Source organism: Macaca fascicularis, chromosome 14, assembly GCF_037993035.2.
Source record: "Macaca fascicularis isolate 582-1 chromosome 14, T2T-MFA8v1.1".
In the NCBI taxonomy this organism is placed as follows: domain Eukaryota; kingdom Metazoa; phylum Chordata; class Mammalia; order Primates; family Cercopithecidae; genus Macaca; species Macaca fascicularis.
The window spans coordinates 60,007,881-60,031,581 of NC_088388.1; the positions used below are offsets into that span (position 1 = coordinate 60,007,881).

Below are 23,701 nucleotides of genomic sequence, written 5' to 3' on the forward strand. Positions count from 1 at the left end.
CTCCAAGTGAGAAGGGATGACCTCTGAATGGTAACTCACAATGGGTGGTCTCTGGGCAAGGCACAGAGCAAATAGTCACCCTAAGACAGGCCTGTTGAGCTTCCTTTAGGGCTCAGTGAATGTGACCAGAGGGTTCTCTGAGTTAGGCCTGCTGAACTTCCATCAGCAATTCCTTCTGAGGTCCCCTCCACATATGTACACATATACAAAGACAAGACTGACAGAAGGACTTCCAAATCAGATCCCTAACCAAGAACTCCAAGTGTATCCCTTCCAAACTATCCTGCTATTCTCTGTTTAAGAAATCTCTGCAAAATCTTCCTGAATAAGGAGAAGTCTCCCAAACCAAGACTCTTTTTACTAGTTAGGGAGATCCATCCAAACCCCCCCAGGTTCTGAATTGAGACAGACATCCAGCAATGGGACTACAGACAAACTGAGACCCCTGAAAGAGCCAAACCAAGACAGACACCCAGTGGTGGAGCTGGTGGAGCTACAAACAGACACCCCACCATGGCGCTACAGAACCAGGAGAAGGAAGGAGGCATTGGCAGCACGTAGGATACTCACCAACCCAGACACACTGCAACGGGGCTACATACACCCCACCATGGCGCTGCAGTCAGACACCCTGTGATAGGGCTACAGTTATGGGAAATCTCCCCAGGACTATTTTTCCATTGCAATTAAATCCATACACATTGGGTCAGCAGTACCCTGCTGGCAGAGATGGTACCAGAGTCAGCCTCTAGTCCAGGAGAACTAGGCAGCTGCTTGGGCTGGCCTCTAGATCTGTTGCCAGAGGGGAGACTATGGAACCACGGGCAGGTAGCCACAAGGAGTATCCCAGACAAGCCCTCAAATTTGTCACCACCCAGTGGGTTCACCTTGCCCACTGCTTAGAGCAGATTTATCAAGACAGGAGAATGGCAATGATAACAGGAAATGGGTAATTCCCACAGCCGGCTGTGGAGGAGACTGGAGTTTTGTTATCAGTCTCCATTATTTTAAAATTATGTTTAAAGTATTTAAGTGAAGATTGGTGGGATTTTGTTGGATATTAAATGATATACAATATTATATAATTTGCATTTTAGAATGTTGACATATTATTTTGTAATCAGAGAAAAAATTAAAAATTATTGATTGTGCTGTATTGTTCAGAGTGGTAGTTCGAAGGATGAGTATTGGACTGATGAGAGAAATGCATCAGTGTTTATAAGTAAACAAGTGTAAGAACTGAATGAATTCATGGAGACATTTAAAACTCTCTAACTTGGAACTTGTGGAAAACAGAAAAAAATAAGAATGGGAGGACTGATAACTATAAAGCAGCCCTTTCACTTTTTATTGACTCGATTGTAGCCTCCCTTTTGAAATTTCAGTTTTGGTTATCAGTCTGTTCCAGCGCTATCTCTGCACAGCCCCATTATGTCCCAGAAACATACATCCCAGCAAAAAAGAATAGGGCTGTGCTACTAAGCTCTCTGCAGAAACAGCTCTTGCCCTGCTTGCCCACTGAGTTGTTATCACTGTTTTCCTCTCCGTATCTATTGTGCTCCTGCACAATAGAAAGGGACAGAGAGTTCCACCGAAGCAGCAGGTGGCTACAATTACATCAATTACAAATGAATTTACAAAAGCCAGCAGGAGAATAATTTTCTTCCCATTTTCTAGTTCGGGTATCTTCCAGGTTATGATATCTATAGGTGGATCAGACGAGACAACAAAGACATTAAATAAATTATTACCTAACAAAATAATTTGTCTGAAGTCAGTGGGATATACTATAGACTAAGCATTAAAACACATCTAAAATTGTTTCTGAACATATTATTTGCTGAAGTTTAAACCACTTCCAAACTCCCATTAGATTTACCTTAAATTAAGTAATTTTACTGTATGTGGTTCCTCCTATAATTATAAATTAATTTATATGCATTTCTTTTTCTTTTTTTTCAACTTTTAGTTTCAGGAGTACATGTGCAGGTTTGTTATACAGGTAAATTACATGTCACAGGGGTTTGGTGTACAGATCATTTTGTTAACCAGATAATAAGCATTATACCCAATAGGTAGCTCAGTGATCTTCACCCTCGTCCCAACCTCCGCCATCAAGTAGGCCCTGAAGTCTGTTGTTCCCTTATTTGTATCCACGTGTGCTCAATGTTTAGCTCTCACTTATAAGTGAGAACATGTGGTGTTTGGTTTTCTGTTCCTGCATTAGTTTGCTCAGGATAATGACCTCTAGCTCCTTCCATCTTGCTACAAAAGACAGGACCTTGTTCTTTTTTATGGCTGTGTAGTATTCCATGGTGTATATGTACCATATTTTCTTTATCCAGTCTACCACTTATGCTCATCTAGGTTGATTCCATATCTTTGCTCTTGTGAATAGTGCTGCAATGAACATACAAATGCATGCGTCTTTATGGTAAAACTATATATATATATTCCTTTGGCTCTATACCCAGTAATGGGATTGCTGAGTCAAGTGGTAGTTCTGTTTTAAGTTCCTCGAGGATTTGCCAGACTGCTTTCCACAGTGGCTGAACTAATTTACATTCCCACTGATAGTGTATAAGCGTTCCATTTTTCTCCACAACCTTATCAGCATTTGTTATTTTTTGACTTTTTAATAATAGCCATTCTGACAGGTGTGAGATGGTATCTCATTGTGGTTTTTTTCTGCATTTCTTTAATTACTAGTGATATTGAGCATTTTTTCATATGCTGTTTAGTCACATCTTCTTTTGACAAGTATCTGTTCATGTCCTTTGCCTACTTGTTAATGGAGTTTTTGTTTTTTGCTTGTTAATTTGTTTAAGTTCCTTACAGATGCTGGATATTAGACCTGTGTCAGATGCATAGTTTGCAAATATTTTCTCTCGTTCTGTAGGTTGTCTATTTACCCTGTTGATAGTTTCTTTTGCTGTCCAGAAGCTCTTAAGTTTAATTAGGTCCCATTTGTCAATTTTCATTTCTCTAGTATGCATTTATTTTTCACCAGAATGTCATTTGATGAAATGAGAATGCAATTGGAGTACCATTGCTGGTAAAACTGGAAAATGTTTGTGTGCTTAGTTCAGTTCAGCCTGTACCCAAAACTTAACTTTTCTTGTTTATACTCCCAATCTTGCTTATCTCATCTTTGTGTTTAGTTCTCTCCAAAACTTAGATTTGAAACACTGTACACTTTCTAACTTCAGGCTCAATTTTTCAGAAATCCCTAGCAAAATTGCAATTGCTAAATGTCAAGACTACTAACTCATCCTTCTCTTGTCTTGAAGTTATTTCTTGCTTAGCTTAGATTGTATAGCCCACCATTTCATGACTCTCCTGGAAATAGCCTAACTTTTTTTTTGCTCCCTCCACTGTATTATTTGAAAACATCCAAATTCTGTTTGAATACAAATACCTGTCTCCTCTGTGAGAGGAGTTTGAAACTTGTCAGAAAAAAATCCCTTAATAAAGTTACTAGTTTCACATTAAATATATCATCACGAACTTCAGATGTAAATTCAACACTATTCAGAAATCTTACTGTGTGATGTCATTAAGGTAAATGGGCCCATATCCACCAAGTTTCCCAAGACGGAATCTGAAGAATCATATTTGATTTCTACATTAATTTCTTTGTTTCTTCTTTACCAGTATATCTACTTGACTGTTCTCCCCCAATTTGTCTACTCCCTTTCATTTCCTTTGTCACCAACCTACTCCAGGCCATCTCTTGCCTGGATTAAATGACAGCCTTGCCCTGGCTGCCCTGCTTCTGCTCTTTTTTTTTTTTTAAATTTATTTATTATTATTATACTTTAAGTTGTAGGGTACATGTGCATAACGTGCAGGTTTGTTACATATGTATACTTGTGCCATGTTGGTGTGCTGCATCCATCAACTCGTCATTTACATCAGGTATAACTCCCAGTGCAATCCCTCCCCCCTCCCCCCTCCCCATGATAGGCCCCTGTGTGTGATGTTCCCCTTCCTGAGTCCAAATGATCTCATTGTTCAGTTCCCACCTACGAGTGAGAACATGCGGTGTTTGGTTTTCTGTTCTTGTGTTAGTTTGCTAAGAATGATGGTTTCCAGCTGCATCCATGTCCCTACAAAGGACACAAACTCATCCTTTCCATGTCTCTCTGTGTTAAGGCTTTTTTGACTCACTTGACCTGAAATGATCTTCCCATCAGGATTTTGTATATTTCCTTTTGTATGATTACCAAAGGTTTCTGAATTTAGGTGTTTTATATTTTATTTCTATTATCAAAATAGTAAAATCTAAAAAATAATTTAAAAATACATAGTATATGCACATGGTTCTAATTTTAAAAGCTGAAAATGTTATTTATTAAAAGTAATTCATTCTCTGTATTAGTTAGTATTATTTTTGACTGCACATAATAGAAAGCCCAAATAGTCATAGCTTAAACAAATTAAACTTTTCTTCTCCTTAATGTAAAGGACGTTCAGGGGTGGACATCTAGAGCCAAAATTAGATCATCACAAAGACATCAATGGCCCCAGTTTATCTGTTTCTTCTTCACTCTGTTTAGAAGATGGTGAGGCATATAATCTTCATTTCCCAGCTGAGTTAGTTCACATCAAAGAGTCTTCTTGGAGGCTCCATCACATGACATCAATTAACATCTGGAGTCTGGGAAGTGTCATACTTTTGCAGTATACCTGGGTACCCCAAGAAAATCATGATTTTTGTTACTAAGGAATAATAGGGAATATTGAGTAAACACCGATCTCTAATATACTGTTCTATTTCTGTCTTTCAAGCACACATTTGTCCTTCCCAGGGGCAACTACTATAAATTACTTGTGTCTCCTTCCAGAAGCAACTTGATTATACATAAGAATATATACACACATACTTAGGTATTGATATATTGAGTATATAAATATTTATATGTATTGGATGTATTTGTATCTATGGATAAATACACATATGAGTTCATTTGTACAGCATTACAATATAATTTTGTTAAGTTTTCTATGCTCTGTTTGTTCTTCTCGCATCTCCGCTGAACAATATATCTTAGAAATTATGCAAATATATTTAGAGGTACCTATTTTCTTTTAAAAATCACATAATTAGAATGAAATCTTATTGAAGGTAGGAGCCATGCTTGTCTTATCACCATTGTATACAATGTCTAAGTTTGAAGAGCTTAGTACATCATTTCAGAACTGGGATTCAAATTTGCATTCAAATTGAATGACTTTACTCCTATGCTTATCCACAACCTCAATATAATAAAAAAGTTTGGCAGATTTGTCTGTATTCAACTCTTTTCACATTCCTTAGGAGATAAAAATATTTGTTAGTTTAGAAAAGTTAATAGTTTACTGAACTTGATTTTCTAAAATCTTGTTTAGAATTGCAATACCTATAGCCATATTCATCAGTGTAAGTGGAGACTAGAGAGGAGTCATTTAGAACACAGACATTAGACCAGGTAGAGGAGGTTTGAATGTGGCTGGCTATGTGATTTGGGGCAAGGCTTTCTCTCTTTCTCCCCTATACAGTGGGGATAATAGTTTCTAACCTGAAGAATTGCTTTTTCATATCTAAGGGAGATGATTGAATGAGAAAAAAATACATAAAACTTCAGTAATTTAGGGCACTCAGAAAGCACCCAAAACATTGGAGTTATTATAAAGGAGTTGCTCTATTGTCTCTTTTTCTGTATTTTCATCTATGTCTGTGTGTCAGACTTACATACCAGATTCCTGGATTCTGGGTTTTAGAAAATTTATTATCTTAGTTTCAAACCACTTCATCACTAACACCCCTACTTCCTACCTGTTGGGACACAATAAGACAGGCTTCCCCAGGGACTCAGTTCCTCCTCCTCCAAGTCTCTGCTTCCCAAGCCATGTTTTCCCATCTGTGTCTAAGAAGGCAGGTAAGAGAGGGTAAAGAGTTCATAAAACCCTCATGATTTATTCACCAAAATCCTAGCATGGCCACCCCTACAGCAGTTACAACACAAAGAGCTCATTCTTCTGCATCCTCTGTAAGTCCCAGGGCCAAGGGAGGGGAGCCTAAGTTATATTGGACCTAGACAGGAAGAGTGACGGGGAGGATACAGGCAGGCAGGGATCCTTTCCTTATAGGCAGAGAGGTGGGAAGTGTGGCAACTCGATCCATTATGATCCTGAAAGCTTCAGTAAACAGCCTCCTAGATTGCATTTCTTCCTTCTGCCTACAGATAGGAGAGTTTGATTTTCTTACTTGGGTAGGGTATGTAGTGCAGGTGAAAGACTGGGCTTCATCTTGCCTGGCCAGGAACAAAAGGTCTATAGATATCACAATGGGATAAAGGGCATAGAGATAGAGCAGAGCCAGGAATGCTGGGTTAAGTTTGTCACCACTGGTTACCTGGAACATGGGTTCAAAGAAAGTACTGATGAAGAAGCTGGTCAATATTTCCCTGAACTTTGTCTCAGAAGAACAGTTTAAAATAGAAAAATATAACTTTCTTTAGACTCTTAGAAAATTCTTCATATTTAATCAATATCTTTTTTCTGTGATTTCTCTCTGGTGGTCCTTATTTTGTCCTTTTCCCCTAAATAGCCATTTGTAAATTTTAATGTAATCATTGATATTCTTGTTTTCTGGAGGCCACACACATACAATTTGTAAAAATGACCCCCTCCTTCAGTAGAGAGCAATGCCTCTTATCATCCTGTAACTCTATGGCTGTGTCTCAGTTTGACAAAAAACTTTTTAATGCGTAGTGCCCTGTCTTGGATAGTACAGTCTAGATGTACTCATAGGAACAGGATTGAGAAAGATTCTCAACTACTTTGCTCTTGGCATTGTACTTCTGAAATTAAATTAATACACATAAAATACTCAGAAGAGTGTCTGGTACATACTAGATACTTGGTTCATGTTGGTTAATATTGTCAATCAAGTTTTAGAAACAATAAATTAATTTTTACTCTATGGACCACATTATTGGCTTATGTTTATATATGTACTTCCACTTGCTGGAACATCTAGACATCTGTTCCCTTTTCTTTTCCTCCTGTTCCAGACTTTCTCACTCCTCCATGCCCATTTTCCAATTTTCGGTAGTGAAGAAATGGACTTTAACAGAGTTAGAGCCTAGGTGATAACACTGGATGGGTGGAGGCAAGTGTCCTGGGCTCATTCAGGCAGTAGAGCTTTGACTCTTCATGAGCAAACAGCTAAAGTATGATGAATGGAAGCAGATAGGAGGATTGATCCGCAGGTGTCATCTGAGGAGCAAGAAGAGATATGAAGATTATGTCAAACAATGCTAGAAAAGGACAGAGCATTAATGGGGATGTACATCAGGGATGGTAAAATAGAATGTTGAGGGATGAGGTTCAAACAGAAGGAAGACTCATGTAGGAAGATGAGATTCCTGCTTGGATAAATTGGTAATGATCTTGACAGGATGAAATTAAAACAATTCTTACCAACATTAGGAGCAAGTGGATCATTTTATGTATGTATTAGGAAAAAGAGAAGACCCATTAAGTCAGAAACCTAGCAAGGGCTTTTTCATCAAGCAAGTGGGTGAATCTCAGGGGGCACCAGTGAGCAGTGGCATAAATAGATCCCTGAGTTCCATCATGTATTCTGTGCCATGCCCCGCTTCCCTCTAGTCCACCACACAACCCTCCTGTGGCCACCCTTTACAATATTGATCAGAACTTCCCTTTCCCCTCCTCGTGCACCTCTGCCCACTGAAATTGTGGTTAATTCTCCTTTCTCACTCTTCCTCCTTAAAATTTTCCATCTGTGTAAAACACCAAGGCCGATAATGCCAAAATGTTTTTCAGTGGACTTTTATTAAGAATCTGTGGGGTGTCAGAGCACGTAGTATGTGCAAATGGAAAAGTACCCTTTATCTATCCTCAGATATTTCACAGTAGAGTGGAGGGAGATAGGTACAAAAACAATGTGCTAAGGTTTACAGAGAAAATTTAATAATAGTAGAAGTGGCTTGCTCAGTGAAGTAGCTACCTCAATTATCTTACTTTCCTTCTGAATATTTAGTCTTTCCCTGAACATATAAATAAACATACTGCAGTATCTTTCATTTCTGCCTTGCTTTTTCCTCTATTATAAGCTTGAAATGAATTTCTTTAGTTACATAGTCAACTTTTCCTATCTACACTTCCTTACTTACTAGCTCTCCAGCTCCTTCATTCTGGTTTCCGTTGCTACCAGTCAAATGAATCTCTCTTGGCCAGGTTACCAATGACACACCCTTATTATAATATTTAATGAATATTCACTGTCCTTATGTTATTAAACTTCTACTTGACTAACAAGTTGGTAAAACCCTTCTTGAAATTTTCCTCTTGGTTTTTTTGTAGGGTATCTTATTCTTAAGATTTTCTTTATACCTTTCTAGCCCTTCCATTTATGTCTCCTTTTTCCAACCCTTCAATGTTGCTATTTTCTAGGGTTCCAATCTTAGCCTTGTGCTATTCCAACTCTACAGGCTATGTTCTAACGCTTTCTGAATTTATGTCCTAAACTATAATCCTTCCAATTTTCTCAAACTCTTCAGTTTGAAACAAACAAAAACAAATCTATGTGTGGCGATTATAAACACCTCAGTCTTGACATATCCCAGAACACGCTAATCTTACTCATTTACCTGTATTTTACATCTTGGTGATGCAACTTATATACTCAAGCCAGTAAATTGGGGGTCACTCTGGGCTTCTCACCTATTTTCTCCTTTACAACAAATCTGTCAATAAACTCTGTCTATGTGACTTCTGGAAGACGCCCCTTCTCCCTATCCTCAGTGCCTAAGCCTTTGTTCAGTTGCACATTATTTCTCACCTGGGCTATTGCAGCCACCATTCTTTCTATTTCTGCTCTCTTGCCTTACCCAAGTTCATGAATAATAATGTGTCCAGAGTGATCTTTCTGTATGTACCCTAAATCTGGTCATGTCTCTCTTCTAATGGCAATATTTTTTTTTCCATTTCTCTTCATCCATATGACTAGTTCTAAAATCTTCAGTATAGAAAACATACTTAAGATCTGGCTTTTTCTTTTATCAACTCCATTTTTGGCTCTTTCTTTCAACTCCTTATCCTTTTGGCTCCAGTCCGATTAAATATTGCATAGAATTTCCTTCCAAAGTTATTCTCAGACTCATCTCCATACTTTCACATAATCCATTTTTTTGTATCTTCGGTACACTACACAGATTCAATGCATGTAAATCATCCACATCTATTTAAACAAAACTCAACTAAGTTGTTAGCAACTTTAGGAAAGCTTCTCTTTTCCTCTATGGTTGAGTTCAGAAATTTTCCTTTGTGCCTTCCTATTATTCTGCTCATATGCCTAATTAACTCATTCTACAAATATTTTTAGCCATTTCATGTCAAGCACTGTGCTAATTGATGTTATTTTCATGGCATGAAATGTCTAATTGGGCATTGGAAGAAGGAGTATGTAAGCAACTTATCATACAAATGTGTAACTACAAACGATGAGGATGGTTCAAAGTACTACAGAAACATAAAATAGGAGAACTTGATCTTGTGTGAAGGGGGTTAGAACAAACCTCTCGGAGAAGAGAGTATTTGAATTGAGATGTAAAGGATGAGTAGAAAGTGTTGTGTAGAAGCATAAGATGCACAGCCTTCCAAGAGAAGTGGGATCAGAAAGCTCACGTAATGTTTGAAGATCTGAAAGAAGGACGGTGTGGCTGAAGCTCAGGGAGCAAGGGAGATGGGGTGTTAGATGGAACTGAAAATGAGGAAGGAGGTAGATAATATACGGCATTGCCTGCTTTCCTTCCTTCCTTCCCTTCCTTCCTTCCTTCCTTCCTTCCTTCCATAATGATGTAGTCAGTTAACTATGTATACTATCAAGCAATCTATCTATATCCTATATATATAGTGATGATAAAAGAAAAACCGCACATGGTTTCTTCCCTCGTGAACTTATGGTCTGATAAAGTTCAAGTAAAAAATTTCCTTTTTATAATATTAGCAATGAGAAGTCACTGAAATATTTTAATCATATGACTGGTAAGATTTATATTTAAAAACATTTATTTGATTTCAATGTAGAGAATGGTTTATAAGGAAACCTAGAGTGCATTAGCAGGCAATATCTACTTTTTTACTCGAGGTAATAGTACTTGGATGGTGAGAGTGGATATGGAGAAGTGGATGGATTCCAGGGCTAATTAAAAGGGAAAGTGACAGGTCTTAGTGGTTTCATCATGTACTTCGTGTCATTTTTAATGGGTAGAATAAATGTTCAAGATGTTTTCTGGGCGCTGGTTTCTAAAACTGACAAATATTTACACCAGTCACTGAAATGCTGGCAAAAGATCAGGTTTTTAAATTTTGGACTTGGTGAGCTTTGAATATCTTTGGGAAACTTAGGTTGATACATAAAGTAGGCTTCTGGAGAGGTCTAAGTGAGAAACGTATTTCAGTAATCATTTAATAACAGAGATGGTAATTGTCTAATGACATAGACAAGATAAAAGAAGTGGAAGAAAGGGGAAAACAGAGTATCAGAGAGGAAAGAAGAAAAGCAAAGAAAATGTAGGACTGAAGCTTTAAATTGACATCAATGTAGTGGATGAAGGATGTGTTCGAGAAAATGAGAGGGAGTGACCAGGAGGTATAAGGTAAACTAGAAGATTGTGATGTATAAATTAGGCCAAAGAGAGTGTTTCAAGGAAGAGGATTTGATCAACTGTTTCAACAAGAGTTAACAATAGGTAAGCTGTAGGTGATTTCTGAGAGCTGCTTTGTGGAACTAATGGAGATGGAAGCCAAATTGAAGTTAGTTGTGGAATGGATGTGAGGTGAGGGAAAGGAGACGGTGAGTGTAAATGCTTGTGAGAAGTTTATGCATGAAGGGAAGGGGAGAGTTAGAGAAAGAGCCAGAATTCAAAGCTGGGAGGGATGGGATCCATTTTTGAAGATGGGCAGATTATTTATTTTAATGAAAGGAAACAAGAAAAGGATGAGAGTATACACACATGATTTATAAGTCTTACAACATTTTATATAAATTTATAGGATCTAAGTGCAATTTTGTTCCATGCATAGATGGCATAGTAGTTAAGTCATGACTTTTACGGTATCCATCACCTGAATAATGTACATTATTCTCATTAAGTAATTTCTCATTATCCACCACCTCTTTTCCCCGTTACCCTTCCAAGTCTCCATTGTCAATCATTTCACTCTCTACATCCATATGTACACATTTTGAACACATACTTATGAGTGAGAACATGCAATATTTGTCTTTTTGTGTCTGGCTTATTTCATTTAAGATAATGGCCTCCAGTTCTATCTATGTTGCTGCAAAAGACACGATTTCATCCTTCTTAATAGCTGAGTAGTATTCCATTGGGTGTATGCCATATTTTCCTTATCCTATCATCTGTTGTTGAAATTTTGGGTAGATTCCATATCTTTGCTACTGTGAATAGTGCTGTGATAAACATACCAGTACAATTATCTTTTTGATATATCATTTTCTTTTCCTTTAGGTAGATACCTAGTAGTAGGACTTTTGGATCTAATGGTAGTTCTATTTTTATCTCTTTCAGGAATTTCCATACTTTTTTCCATTGAAGCTATACTAATTTACAATTCCCACCAATTGCATATAAAAGTTCCCTTATACATGTTAGCATCCTTGCGAACATCTGTTATTTTTTGTATTTTTGATAATAGCCATTCAGACTAGGATAATACGTATCTCACTATGATTTTTAGGTTTGTAGATTTTATTTTGAAAAGTTGAGGAAAACTTTACTGATCCCATTTTACTTTCTCCATGAGGTAGTAGTTGATGTCATCTTCTGAAAGAAGTAATGTTTGAGGTTTGAAAAAATGAAGACATTTGGAAAATATTTTTTTTTTCTAGAGAAGAAAGTTGATTAGGGAAGATTTGTAGGGTGTAATACTGAAGGCACATTTAAGGTTAATGATCACAAATTTATAGTAAAACCAGCCTTTTCTTTCTTTTTTTTTTAAGTTTTATTCCAGGAGCACTAGGATGCTCAGGCTCAGGTTGTGGGAAATGAATAGTTATGTTCATATAGATTGAAATTTTAGCAAAGGGATGATTTAACCAAATTTACATTCTATTTTCTTCTAGTATACCATGAGTTTGGATAAGAGATGTAACAAAAATATCCATCTGAAATTATATTGGTGTATAGTAGAAAGCAAAGACCTAATTAAAGCTATTTTTCTCCAAAATGGTTTATTAAAAAACCTTCTCATCTACCATTGCTTTTCTTACACTGGTAACATACTGGCTTAATTTGTTGCGCGTTTATAATATGTTTTAATGTATACTGAGGTTACTGCATGTCAGTACCCTTTTTTCAAAACTTCATAGGTTTTTCATTCATTCATTTTTCTTCGTAGACCACACAATTATTTATCAAGTCTCACAATTCTACCTTTAGAATATTGGCTGAAATTTGCCTTACTTGGCAAAAGTGAACCACCTATCATTGGCTTCCTAAAGAGTAAGTGAAAGGGATAATTTTTAAAGCAATTTGTAAAAATAACCTCTTGTATCTGCCCATACACACAGTCATGAGAAGCCTACTCAGCTTACGATTCAGCCTATGGCATCACCCAGCAATGACTCCGCTGCTCCAGTCTCTGAATTCCTCCTCATCTGCTTCCCCGACTTCCAGAGTTGGCAGCACTGGCTGTCCCTGCCCCTCAGCCTTCTCTTCCTCCTGGCCATGGGGGCTAACACCACCCTCCTGATCACCATCCAGCTGGAGGCCTTGCTGTACCAGCCCCTGTACTACCTGCTCAGCCTCCTCTCCCTGCTGGACATCGTACTCTGCCTCACCGTCATCCCCAAGGTCCTGGCCATCTTCTGGTTTGACCTCAGGTTGATCAGTTTCCCTGCCTGCTTCTTCCAGATGTTCATCATGAACAGTTTCCTCCCCATAGAGTCCTGCACGTTTATGGTCATGGCCTATGACTGTTACGTGGCCATCTGCCACCCACTGCGGTACCCGTCCATTATCACTAATCAATTTGTGGCCAAAGCTAGTGTCTTCATTGTGGTGCAGAATGCCTTTCTTACTGTACCCATTCCTATCCTCACTTCCCTGCTCCATTACTGTGGGAAAAACGTCATTGAGAACTGCATCTGTGCCAACCTGTCTGTGTCCAGGCTCTCCTGTGATAATTTCACCCTTAACAGAATCTACCAATTTGTGGCTGGTTGGACCTTGCTGGGCTTGGATTTCATCCTCATCTTCCTCTCTTACACCTTCATTCTAAGAGCCATGCTTAGATTCAAAGCAGAGGGGGCAGCAGTGAAGGCCCTGAGCACATGTGGCTCCCACTTCATCCTCATTCTTTTCTTCAGCACCATACTGCTGGTTTTGGTGTTGATAAATGTGGCCAGAAAGAAGGTCCCCATGGACATCCTGATCCTGCTCAATGTCCTTCATCACCTTATTCCTCCTGCATTGAACCGTATTGTGTATGGGGTTCGGACCAAAGAGATAAAACAGGGAATTCAAAAACTACTGCAGAGAACGAGGTGAATACGTAAAACATTTCTGATACCTCCTGTTCTTCCTCTTCAGTGATTTTACTTATGCAGTGAAGTAAAGAAATGTCAGTGAGTATTTATTGCATGCACTGAGACTCCCTTCATTACTGAACCAGATTCCTTCTTTCACTTTCCTTGCCTGGTTCAGGTGGAGGTAGGCAAGGGGAAGAAAATTGTATTTATTGAGTGGCTGCTTTGAACCTCGACAATTACATTTAAGTAATTTAATCTTCAGCGCATCTCTGCAGGCATTGTTACTTTCATTTCACATAGTAGAAAAAAGAGATGCTTTTAGGAAGGGAAATGACCAAAGATCACATATGTGGGAAGCAAAAAGAATAAAACCTAGGCTCTTTCTACATAGTTGAAATGTCTCCTCAATTGCAATTGAAGCTGAAGACCAGCCTTTGCTTTCCTTTGACCTGTATTTTGTCTTTCTGGATGTCCGCAGGTATTTTCTGACTATTCTTACTTCTTTGAGACCCAAGGGACTTCTCAGAGAAGGCCGAGTCTTGCCTGACAAAACTTCTGCTGGGCAACAAGAAAGGAGCTTGACAACAATATAAATCAATGCCAGCTTTCTATTCTATCCTACATAGCCTCATCACCTTAGAGAGAGTCTTGAAAGTGAGGATGGATGCAGACAGGGAGAAGGGACTCAAAGAGGGTAGAAAACAGGAAAGCTGACTAGGACGTTGTGTTAACCATTTTCCCTATATGTTTAAGCTACACATTTAGTGAACCGAATATCAGGTCTTATTTGATCTGTCGACTGCCCAAGTACTGTAGTTGAATGTGGGAAGATATGGCATAGTGTCAGGTTTCTGGATAATAATGGTTCCAGTTAGGTGAATAAAGAACCTACACTGTTTATTTACAGATAATTTAATGTAAACAATCATTTAAATGGTATTGGAGTCAATGATGGAAAAAAGGAGGCTCAAGTAGCAGAGAGATAGTATCTATGGGAAGAAAATTCCACTTGGAAAGAGGTTAGGTCATTAGAACCTAAAAGATTAGGAAGTGGCCCATAGAACTGGATCTCAGATATCTGAGGAAGGATGCTGTCTCTAATTGGTACTTGAGCCATAGGACCTCAGAGGATGTGGCCCTCAGAGCTGGGACTAAAATCTTTGAGGATGGGGCACTACCTTGATGTTGCTGGTATTTTTGAGGGAGTTCAATGAGGCTGATTTTGGGAGTTAAACAAAAACCAGAACCAACCAATCAACCAATCTGGAGACTAGAATCAATTTCACTTCAAGGATAAAGAGTTGCTGCTAAGGAAGACTGACAAGACAGGAAGAGACAGAAAGAGCAAGTGTCCCTCTCCGTGTTTCAACCTTCTAATGTTTTCATTGCTCTCTGTAGGTAGAAACTCAGAGACAGCTGGCAAAGAAGGATTTGACTCCCAGTGCCAGTATGACAGAGTACAGTATGGATGGCAGGCTTGGTACTGAGAGGTAAGTGTTATTAACAGGCACAGCTCCAATCTTCCTTGGGTCTGAAAGCTTGTGACTATGGAGGAGCACCAATAACATCACCCTGCAGTGCACTGTTCCTACCAGGGAACTAGAGTCAGAATCAAGTCTGCTAGTGTGGGTAGGTGGAGAAACATGACATCATGTTTAGAGTCAGCATTCATAGCTATGAAGGAATTGACGTGAAGCTGGTAAAAGGAGTAAGATCAACTGCCCCACGTTGTAGGGATTAGATAAAGTAACTCCAACCCAATGCCGGTGTGGGCTCTAGGGGGAGAGTTTCTTCCAGTCACTCAACAACAGCAGGAAAGAAAAATTATACCCATTGGCTTACAGGAAGGGGCTCTTAGTACCTTCAGGGTTGGCTCTCATTGTTTCAAGCCAGAGCCACAGGTGTAACTCAGTATCTGTCATTTTTTTTATTTAGAAGAGAATTCTCTAATAGAACTTCTCTCCATCTCACAGTTGCTAGGAGAGTTTTATCTCACTGCTTTCCTATTGTCCCTCAGAGGATACAAAGGCCAACTTCATTACTGATTTTCAAAAATAATGCTCATAATGAAAATCAAACTTCTTGTGTTTTGAGCACTTGCAATATACCAATGTCTATGAATAATAATATTTACTTTTCATAAGAGCCTTCTATACATGATTATAAAAGTGAGTTTTTAAAAAGGAATCTAATAGGATATAATTCATAGAAATATAATGTGTCTGTAATCAGGTGATATTTTCAAGCATTTGGTCAACTCCATTGGTCTTTCCAGGAATTCCTTCCCTGCATCTGCCATGATTTCACCCAGGAGCAAGCCCAGAATGAACACAAAGAGGAATCTATGCTATTTGGGCCAAAACTCAGATGTTAATTCCTAAACCAGGTTTCTGTAGATCAATGCAAATGGCCAACACAATTATGAGACGCTTGACTCAAACTGGGTGTACATAAGGATAGGAACTACCAACTTTGTTGTAGGGATTTGTAAAGGTTGGAGTGACCAAGAGAGCAGTGGGACAACAGTGGTCACTCCTCACAGTAACTAGCACAGCTCTCGCATATTGAGGGGCTCAGTAAACATTTCCTTACTTATGATATTGAATTAGCTAAGTGAAGAGTTGAAAAATCATGTCTAATTTTAACCTCTAGTTTCCCAGTAGTAGAGTCCTAAATGTAACAAATGGATAAGCCACATACTTCAAGTTGGCTCTCTGCTCTGGTTCTAAGTACAGAGGTTTAGAGTACCACAGATTTCTCATAAAATTGTCGCACTCACTGCAAGTGGTGAAGTAACTGGTCTCAAGGTCTTAGATAGGCTTTGAAGTAAAGCCTCATACAGATGATAAAGGAGCAAGATAACCAAAGAATCCGACTTTGAAGAGCAGACCCAACTCTGCTGTGAAGTTCCCATAGCAAAATGTTAAAACATGTCCTCTCTGTAAAGGTTTTCAACCACTGTCTTGAGTGGATATAATGAAGTAGTATAAATTAAAGGCATTTTAAATGGATGGGGTACAGATGTTTTGTCAATTTTTTAAACTGAGAAAATCTATGAAGATTTGGTTTGCTGGTACAATCTGAATATGTTCCAACTGCATTGGAAGAGGGTGCATTCAGAGCATGAGAAGAGAGACAGGAGTAGCTTTCCAAAGGTCACTCCCCTCACTCCCTGGTTTGCAGGTTAGTCACATTTGCATGAGGAACACAGCCTCTTGAGAAGGAAGATCTGATATCATTGAACATTGCTATTCAATACCATAGCTGACTTAAATCAAGGCCAGTGGAAAGAAAGAATAACAAGTCCTCTGGAATTAAGTTGGAGGAAGAAGGGACCCTATGTTGGTAGCCAAAGCTCAAAACAAAGACCTAAGTATTGCTGAGGGAACAATACTACATTTTCCATTTATCACAGAAAGGTTTTTAGTGCCTAGCCATCCTGATACTTTATTATGCTTTGGTGTATATTCTAGGCAGTGAGAGTTCTGAGATATCAGAGACCAAGTTTAGGGCATCAAGACTGTGCAACTGTAGAACCTAAACAGCAACCTCTGAAGTTAAGCAAACTCTTCATAGTTGGCAAGTCAACATTGCCCCTTTGTGGCTCTTTGTAGGAATAGCAGTACTGTAGTGAATGCCGGTTCTCAATCTCAGGTGTTTGAAAGAGGATGGGGAAGTCTGTTTAGAAAACTCCTGTACTTCCTGCTCATAGGGCACATAGGGACTTGAGAGATTAATTTAACAAATAAAAGAGACATACCAATTTATACGATGATTTTCTTTCCTTCAGCAACATTTAAAAGTCAATACCAAATCACTGACATGAGTCAGGTATTCATAAGGATAGTAAATATCCTTGGTGTTTCATACCATATTACATTATCAGCATTTGGCTGAGTACTGTATATAATAACAACATATCTTCATGTATTCAACCAAAAATTAGTTATTGAGTTCTTTATGTGTGATTAGCACTATGAACATACAGGAAAACTATCTTTTAGAGAGATTATTGTCAAAATAGCCCATGAATTATAATTCCCATTTTTGCAGATGAGGCAACTGAGTAAAATGATAAATTATGCATAGTCGTTTAATGAATAGGGACCAGAGTCAAAATTGAGAGTTAAGGCATTTTGCTACATAAACCCATTTTTTCCTACTTCAGAGTCTAGGGATTGAGGTATATTTTTGATTTTTCACTGAATAGATTTGTAGTTTCCTAAGTTTTTCCTGCTCCAGATTATAGATATCAAAGGCAGAGTACACCAAAAACTCATCAAGCATTGAATTAGTCAATGCAAGTAAAGTTAGTTACTATAACAATGATAGCACAGTGGCCAACACAATAAAAGTTTACTTCTCATCCACATCTCATTCCCATGCATGAGGGCTTTGCTCCACATCAACATTTAGGGACCCATGCTTTTTTTATTACATGGATCCTCCATGTTCTGCATTCTTAGAGAACTTCACTGGTGCTTTTAAATCTGGCTGGCGAGCCAGAAAGAGAAAGAATATGCAGGATCTTGTAAGCTTTAGGGCCCCAAACTAGGAGAGACATCATTTTCTCTATCATTTCATAGGCCAGACTCCTCACATAGATCCAGCTGCTTGCAAAGGAGCCTTGATCATAAATTTTCATTTCTATTTTTCCTACATATGCAATATGCTTACCTCCTTACCAAGGGAGACCACCCAAGCTCTCGTCTGATCACTCTATGAAGCAAAAAATCCAAGACCTACAGATGTGTGTGGCCTTCTCCATCAGATCCCATTGTGATTTCTCTTTCACCAATGATGTTCCATCTCTCTATTAATGGTGGAGCAGATGATTTCCAACTGAAAATGAAGCATAGAATTCAGTTAGCAGTAACTTAATAGTAATGTGAGACTACTTTAGGAGCAGATATTGCAATATTTCTACTTACTGAGAGTGGGACAAGTTTCTTGATTACACATTGTTTGTGTTCTCTAGGAGGAACTCTCCTGATCATTGTTTTCAATGTCCTGACAACTGCTTTTTATCGTTTCTTTAATGCCATCTGCCTTTGGGGGTTTGTGCCTTTATTAATATTCCCATTATCCCAAATGTGCCTTTATTAATGTTCCCATTATCTTAAATGAAGCAAGCATCAAACAATGTGACTTCTTTTGGAGTGACACTGCATTTGAACCTACTTTCTACTTACAAAATATTAGTATCAGTACTTTAAATAAATTTTTATTTAATTGTGCATTTTTAAATTGATACATAATAATTATACGTATTTATGAAGTTATATACAGCATGTAGTGAGCAGGTCAGGGTAATTAGCATATCCATCATCTCAAACACTTATCATTTCTTTGTGTTGGGTAGATGCGATATTCTTTCTTCTAGCTATTTGAAAATACACAATGTATTATTGTTGACTATTATCATCCTTTAGTGCTGTAAAACAATAGAACTTGTTTCTCCTTTCTAATTGTAATTTGCGTAGGATCAACATATTTTTAAATTCTAAATCAAAAACTTTCTTTAAAAGTCAAGTTCATGTTTCTTTGGCAATAAACCCCCTCAAAGGCCTAATAGGTTCTTGATCTATCTGTATCAGGTCAGTTCAATGTGCTAGTGATCACACTCAAAGGATTTTCTTAGGCATAATTTCCATACTTTTCTTTTCTTTATTGTCTTCTCCCTTTCTCCATGCCACTCTTTTTCTACTTAATGATGCTTATCTTAAGGCCGTCAGACTTGAGAAGGACTGCTATACACATCATCTAACTTTTTATCAGGCTGGATTTCTATCAGTCTTCTTTACTCAAAGGAATTCTAAAATATTCTCTTAACTTTTGACCTCCAAAAATGGGTAAAAGATGGAAGCATTCTCCTAAAAAACTGGCACAAGGCAAGGATGACTTCTCTCACCACTTCTATTCAACATAGTATTAGAAGTCCTAGCCAGAGCAATCAGGCAAGAGAAAGAAATAAAGTCCATCCAAATAAGAAGACAGGAAGTCAAGCTATCTCTGTTTGCAGATGACATGATTCTATATATAGAAAACCTCATAGTCCAGGCCCAAAAGCTCCTTCAACTGATAAACAACATTAGTAAAGTTGTAGGATACAAAATTAATGTACAAAAATCACTAGCATTCCTATATAACACCAACAACCAAACTGAGATCCAAATTAGAAAGGCAATCCCATTCACAAGTGCCACACAAAAAGCAAAATACCAAGGAATACAGCTATTCAGGGAGGTGAAAGAACTCTACAGTGAGAATTACCAAACACTGCTCAAATAAATCAGAGGAGACACAAACTAATGGACAGACATCCCATGCTCATGGATAGGAACAATCAATATCATTAAAATCACTATACTGCCCAAAGCAATTTACAGATTCAATGCTATTCCAGTCAAATTACCAATGACATTCTTTACAGAACTAGAAAAAACTATTTTAAAATTCATATGAAACAAAAAAAGAGCCTTAATAGCCAAAGAATTTCAGTTCCTAGCTTAGGACTGTTCAAACATATATTTGAAATCTGCCTTGACATTCTGCTATGATTATGTCAAGATCCTGGTATTTGATTGGAAACAATGTATTTTCTGCTTAGCTTTTGAGTTTATGCAGAATTCTTGTGGTCTGTCAAGAGATGCTGTTGTTACTGTGTGGTGGGGAAGGAGACCTACATGAGTCAACACTCCTTGAAAAAATAAACCTTGATATATTTTCTGAAACAGTCACTAGATCTCTTATATTTACCAGTATACTTATGATAGAATTAAGACTGTGTCCTGTTTAAGAAAGAGGTTGAGAGACTTTCCTTAAACCTGTGCGTACTCCTGGAAAAGTAAATGCTAGTTTGCCTGTAGATAGAGCCAAGAGAGGGATCAAGGTCTCATTTCTCCTTGAATTCACAGAGTGATGAATTGAATAATGTGCCTAAATTCTTTGAGAAAAAGCCTTCTGATATTCACTTTTGGCATAATGAGACTTGAATTTTAAGTTTGGAAGTCAGGTTTAGTATCTTAGTTATGCTATTGCCTGACATATTGTCTTATTAAATTGGAAAGACAATTGGGAGGCAATTGAATTATGTGGGCGGGTCTTTCCTGCACCCATAATTCTCATGATAGTGAATGAGTCTCATAAGATCTGCTGGTTTAAAAAAACTGGAGTTTCCCTGCACAAGCTCCTCTCTTTTCCTGCCACCATCCATGCAAGATATAAATTGCTCCTTCTTGTCTTTTGCCATGATTGTGAGGCTTCCTCAGCCATGTGGAATTTAAGTCCAATTAAACCTATTTTTTTTGTAAATTGCCCAGTTTCAGATATGTCTTTATCAGCAGCATGAGAAAATGGACTAATACATGATGTATCACATTTATTGATTTGCATGTGTTGAACCATTTTTGCATTCCTGGGATAAATCCCACTTGATGATGATGTATTATCTTTTTGGTGTATTGGTGGGTTTGATTTGCTAGTATTTTGTGGAGGATTTTTACAACTATGTTCATCAAGAGTATGGGCTTGTGTTTTATTTTCTGTTGTGTCCTTGTTTGTTTTTGGTGTCAGGGTAGTAGTAGCCTTTCAGAATGAGTTAGGAATAATTCCCTCCTCTTTAATTTTTTGGAATAGTTTCAGAAGAATTGGTGTTATTTCTTCTTTACAAATTTGGTAGTATAAGGCAGTAAAACTTTCTGGCCTTGTGCTTTTTTTTGTTGGCAGGCTTTTTATTACTGATTCAATCTCATTACTCGCTATTGGCATTTTCAGGTTTTCTGTTTCTTCCTTATTAATCTCATTAGGTTGTATATGTCCCGGAATTTGTCTATTTCCTCTAGGTTTTCCAGTTTCTTAGTATGTAGTTCCCTGTAGTCATTGATAATATTTTGTATTTCTATGGTATCTATTGTACTATCTTCCTTTTTGTTTCTGATTTTATTTGCATCTTCTCTCTTTTTCTTTTGGTTAGTCTAGCTAGAAGTTTATCAATTTTGTTTATCTTTTCAAAAAATCAAATTTTCACTTTTTTTTGTCTTTTTGAGACTTTTTAAAGTTCTATTCTGATTTTTATTTTTTTCTTCTACTATTTTTGGATTTTGTTTGTTTTTGCTACTCTAATTTCTTGAGGTACATTATTAGGTTGTTTACATGAAATCGTTCTACTTTTTTGATATAGGCATTTATTGCTATAAACTTTTCTCCTAGCATTGCTTTTGCTGTAGCACATAGTTTTTGGTATATTCTGTTTTCATTTTTGTTTGTTTCAATAATTTAAAAAATTTTATTCTCAATTTCTTCATTAACTCAATGATCATTTAGGAGCTTGTTTAATTTCCATTTATTTGTACAGTTTCCAAAGTTTTAGTTTTATTCTACTGTGATCTGAGAAGATTTAAAAAATTTGTTAAGACTTGTTTTGTTGCCAAATACGTATTCTATTTTGGACAATGTTCTTTGTGCTGATGAGATGAATGTATATTCTATAGCTGTTGGATAAAATGTTTTGTGTTATTTCAATGTAGTCTAAAGTGGATTTTGAACTCAATTTTTCTTTGTTGACTTTCAGTCTAGATAATCTGTCTAATGCTATCTAATACTCTGCCTGTTATTGTATTGGCATTGTATATATATGTGTATATATATATAATATATATAATTGTTATATTTGCTTGCTGAATTGATGATCTTCTCTCTCTTTAAAGTCTGTTTAATCTGACATAAGTATAGTTATTCCTGTCCACCTTTGGTTTCAATTTGCATGACATATCTTTTTCTATCTCTCCACTTTCAGTCTATATCTATTGTACAGGTGAAGTGAGTTTCTTGCAGGCAGCACATAGTAGGGTCATTAAAATATCTTATCAGCCAGTCTACGTCTTTTAAGTGGAAATTTAATTTGTTTACATTAAAAGTTATTACTGACATCTGAGAACTTATTCCTGCCATTTTGTTAACTGTTTCCTGGTTGTTTTGTATATCTTTTCCTCCTTTATTTCTCTTTTCATATTTATTACTGAGGCTTGATAGTTTTCTGTAGTGATGACATTTGAATTCTTTCTCTTTCTTATTTGTGTCTGTTCTGCTAGTGAGTTTTGTACTTTCATGTGTTTTCATAATGGTAGATAAGGTTCTTTCACTTTCGGATATAGGATTCCCTTAAGCATTTATTATAGGGTTAGTCTAGTGGTGGTGAATTCCATAAGCTTTTAATTGTGTGGGAAATACTTTATTTCTGCTTTATTTTTGAAGGATAGCCTTCCTGAATGTAGTATTCTTGGTTAGCAGATTTTTTGTTTCAACATTTTGAACATAGCATTCTATTCTCTCCTGACCTGTAAGATTCCTGCTCAGAAATCCACCCTTAATCTGATAGATGCTCCCTTAGATGTGACTTTATGTTTTCTCTTGCTATTTTTAGAAGTCTCTCTCTTTTTTTTTTTTGAACTTTTAGTAGTTTAACTTGTAGTTTAACTTTTAGTAGCATACCTTGGAGAAAACTTTTTTGGCTTTTATTTATTTGAGGATATTTGAGCTTCCTATATCTGGATGTCTAAATCTTTTGTAAAACTTGGGGAGTTTTCGGCAATTATTTTGTTAAACAGGTTTTATTTCCATTTGCTTATGTCTTCTTTCTTTACTTTCTAGAACACCTAAAATTTGAATATTTGACCATTTACTGGTGTCACATGTATCACATAGTGTTTCTTCATCTTTCAGAGTATTTTTTTTTTTTTTTTTGCCTACAGCACCCAATATTCCCAGGAGGTCTCTCATCCAAGTACTAACCAGGCATGACCCTACTTATCTTCCAAGATCCAGTGAAATTGGGTGCATTCACGGTGGCATGGCCATAGACTAAATTTTTTTTTTTTTTTTTGTCTGACGGAATTATTTTCAAAAGCCTGTCTTCAAGTTCTGAAGTTACTTCTTCTGCTTAACCTAGTCTATTGTTGAAACTCTATTGTGTTTTTTATTTATTTTATTGAATTATTCAGTTCCAATTTTTCTGTTTCTTTTTTTTAATGATATCTATCTCTTTGTTGAATTTCTCATTCAGGTTCTGAATTGCTTTTCTGGTTTCTTTGTATTATTTATCTGCATTCTCTTGTATCTCACTGAACTTCTTTA

The 23,701-nt window shown here is 37.1% G+C and overlaps 1 protein-coding gene across 2 annotated transcripts; it reads left to right on the forward strand.

Annotated features, from left to right (window-relative positions):
* The first annotated feature begins 5,977 nt into the window (after window positions 1-5,977).
* Window positions 5,978-20,994, forward strand: OR56A1 (olfactory receptor family 56 subfamily A member 1). Of its 2 annotated transcripts, none has more exons than XM_045370697.2 (2): window positions 5,978-6,032; window positions 12,608-20,994. In XM_045370697.2, exon 2 carries the CDS (start codon window positions 12,642-12,644, stop codon window positions 13,584-13,586), a length of 945 nt encoding a protein of 314 aa, XP_045226632.1. In that variant the 5' UTR covers window positions 5,978-6,032; window positions 12,608-12,641; the 3' UTR covers window positions 13,587-20,994. The 2 variants fall into 2 exon arrangements, with proteins under 2 accessions (XP_045226632.1, XP_045226631.1); XM_045370696.2 differs by lacking the exon at window positions 5,978-6,032 and adding an exon at window positions 9,580-9,636.
* Window positions 20,995-23,701: the final 2,707 nt, after the last annotated feature.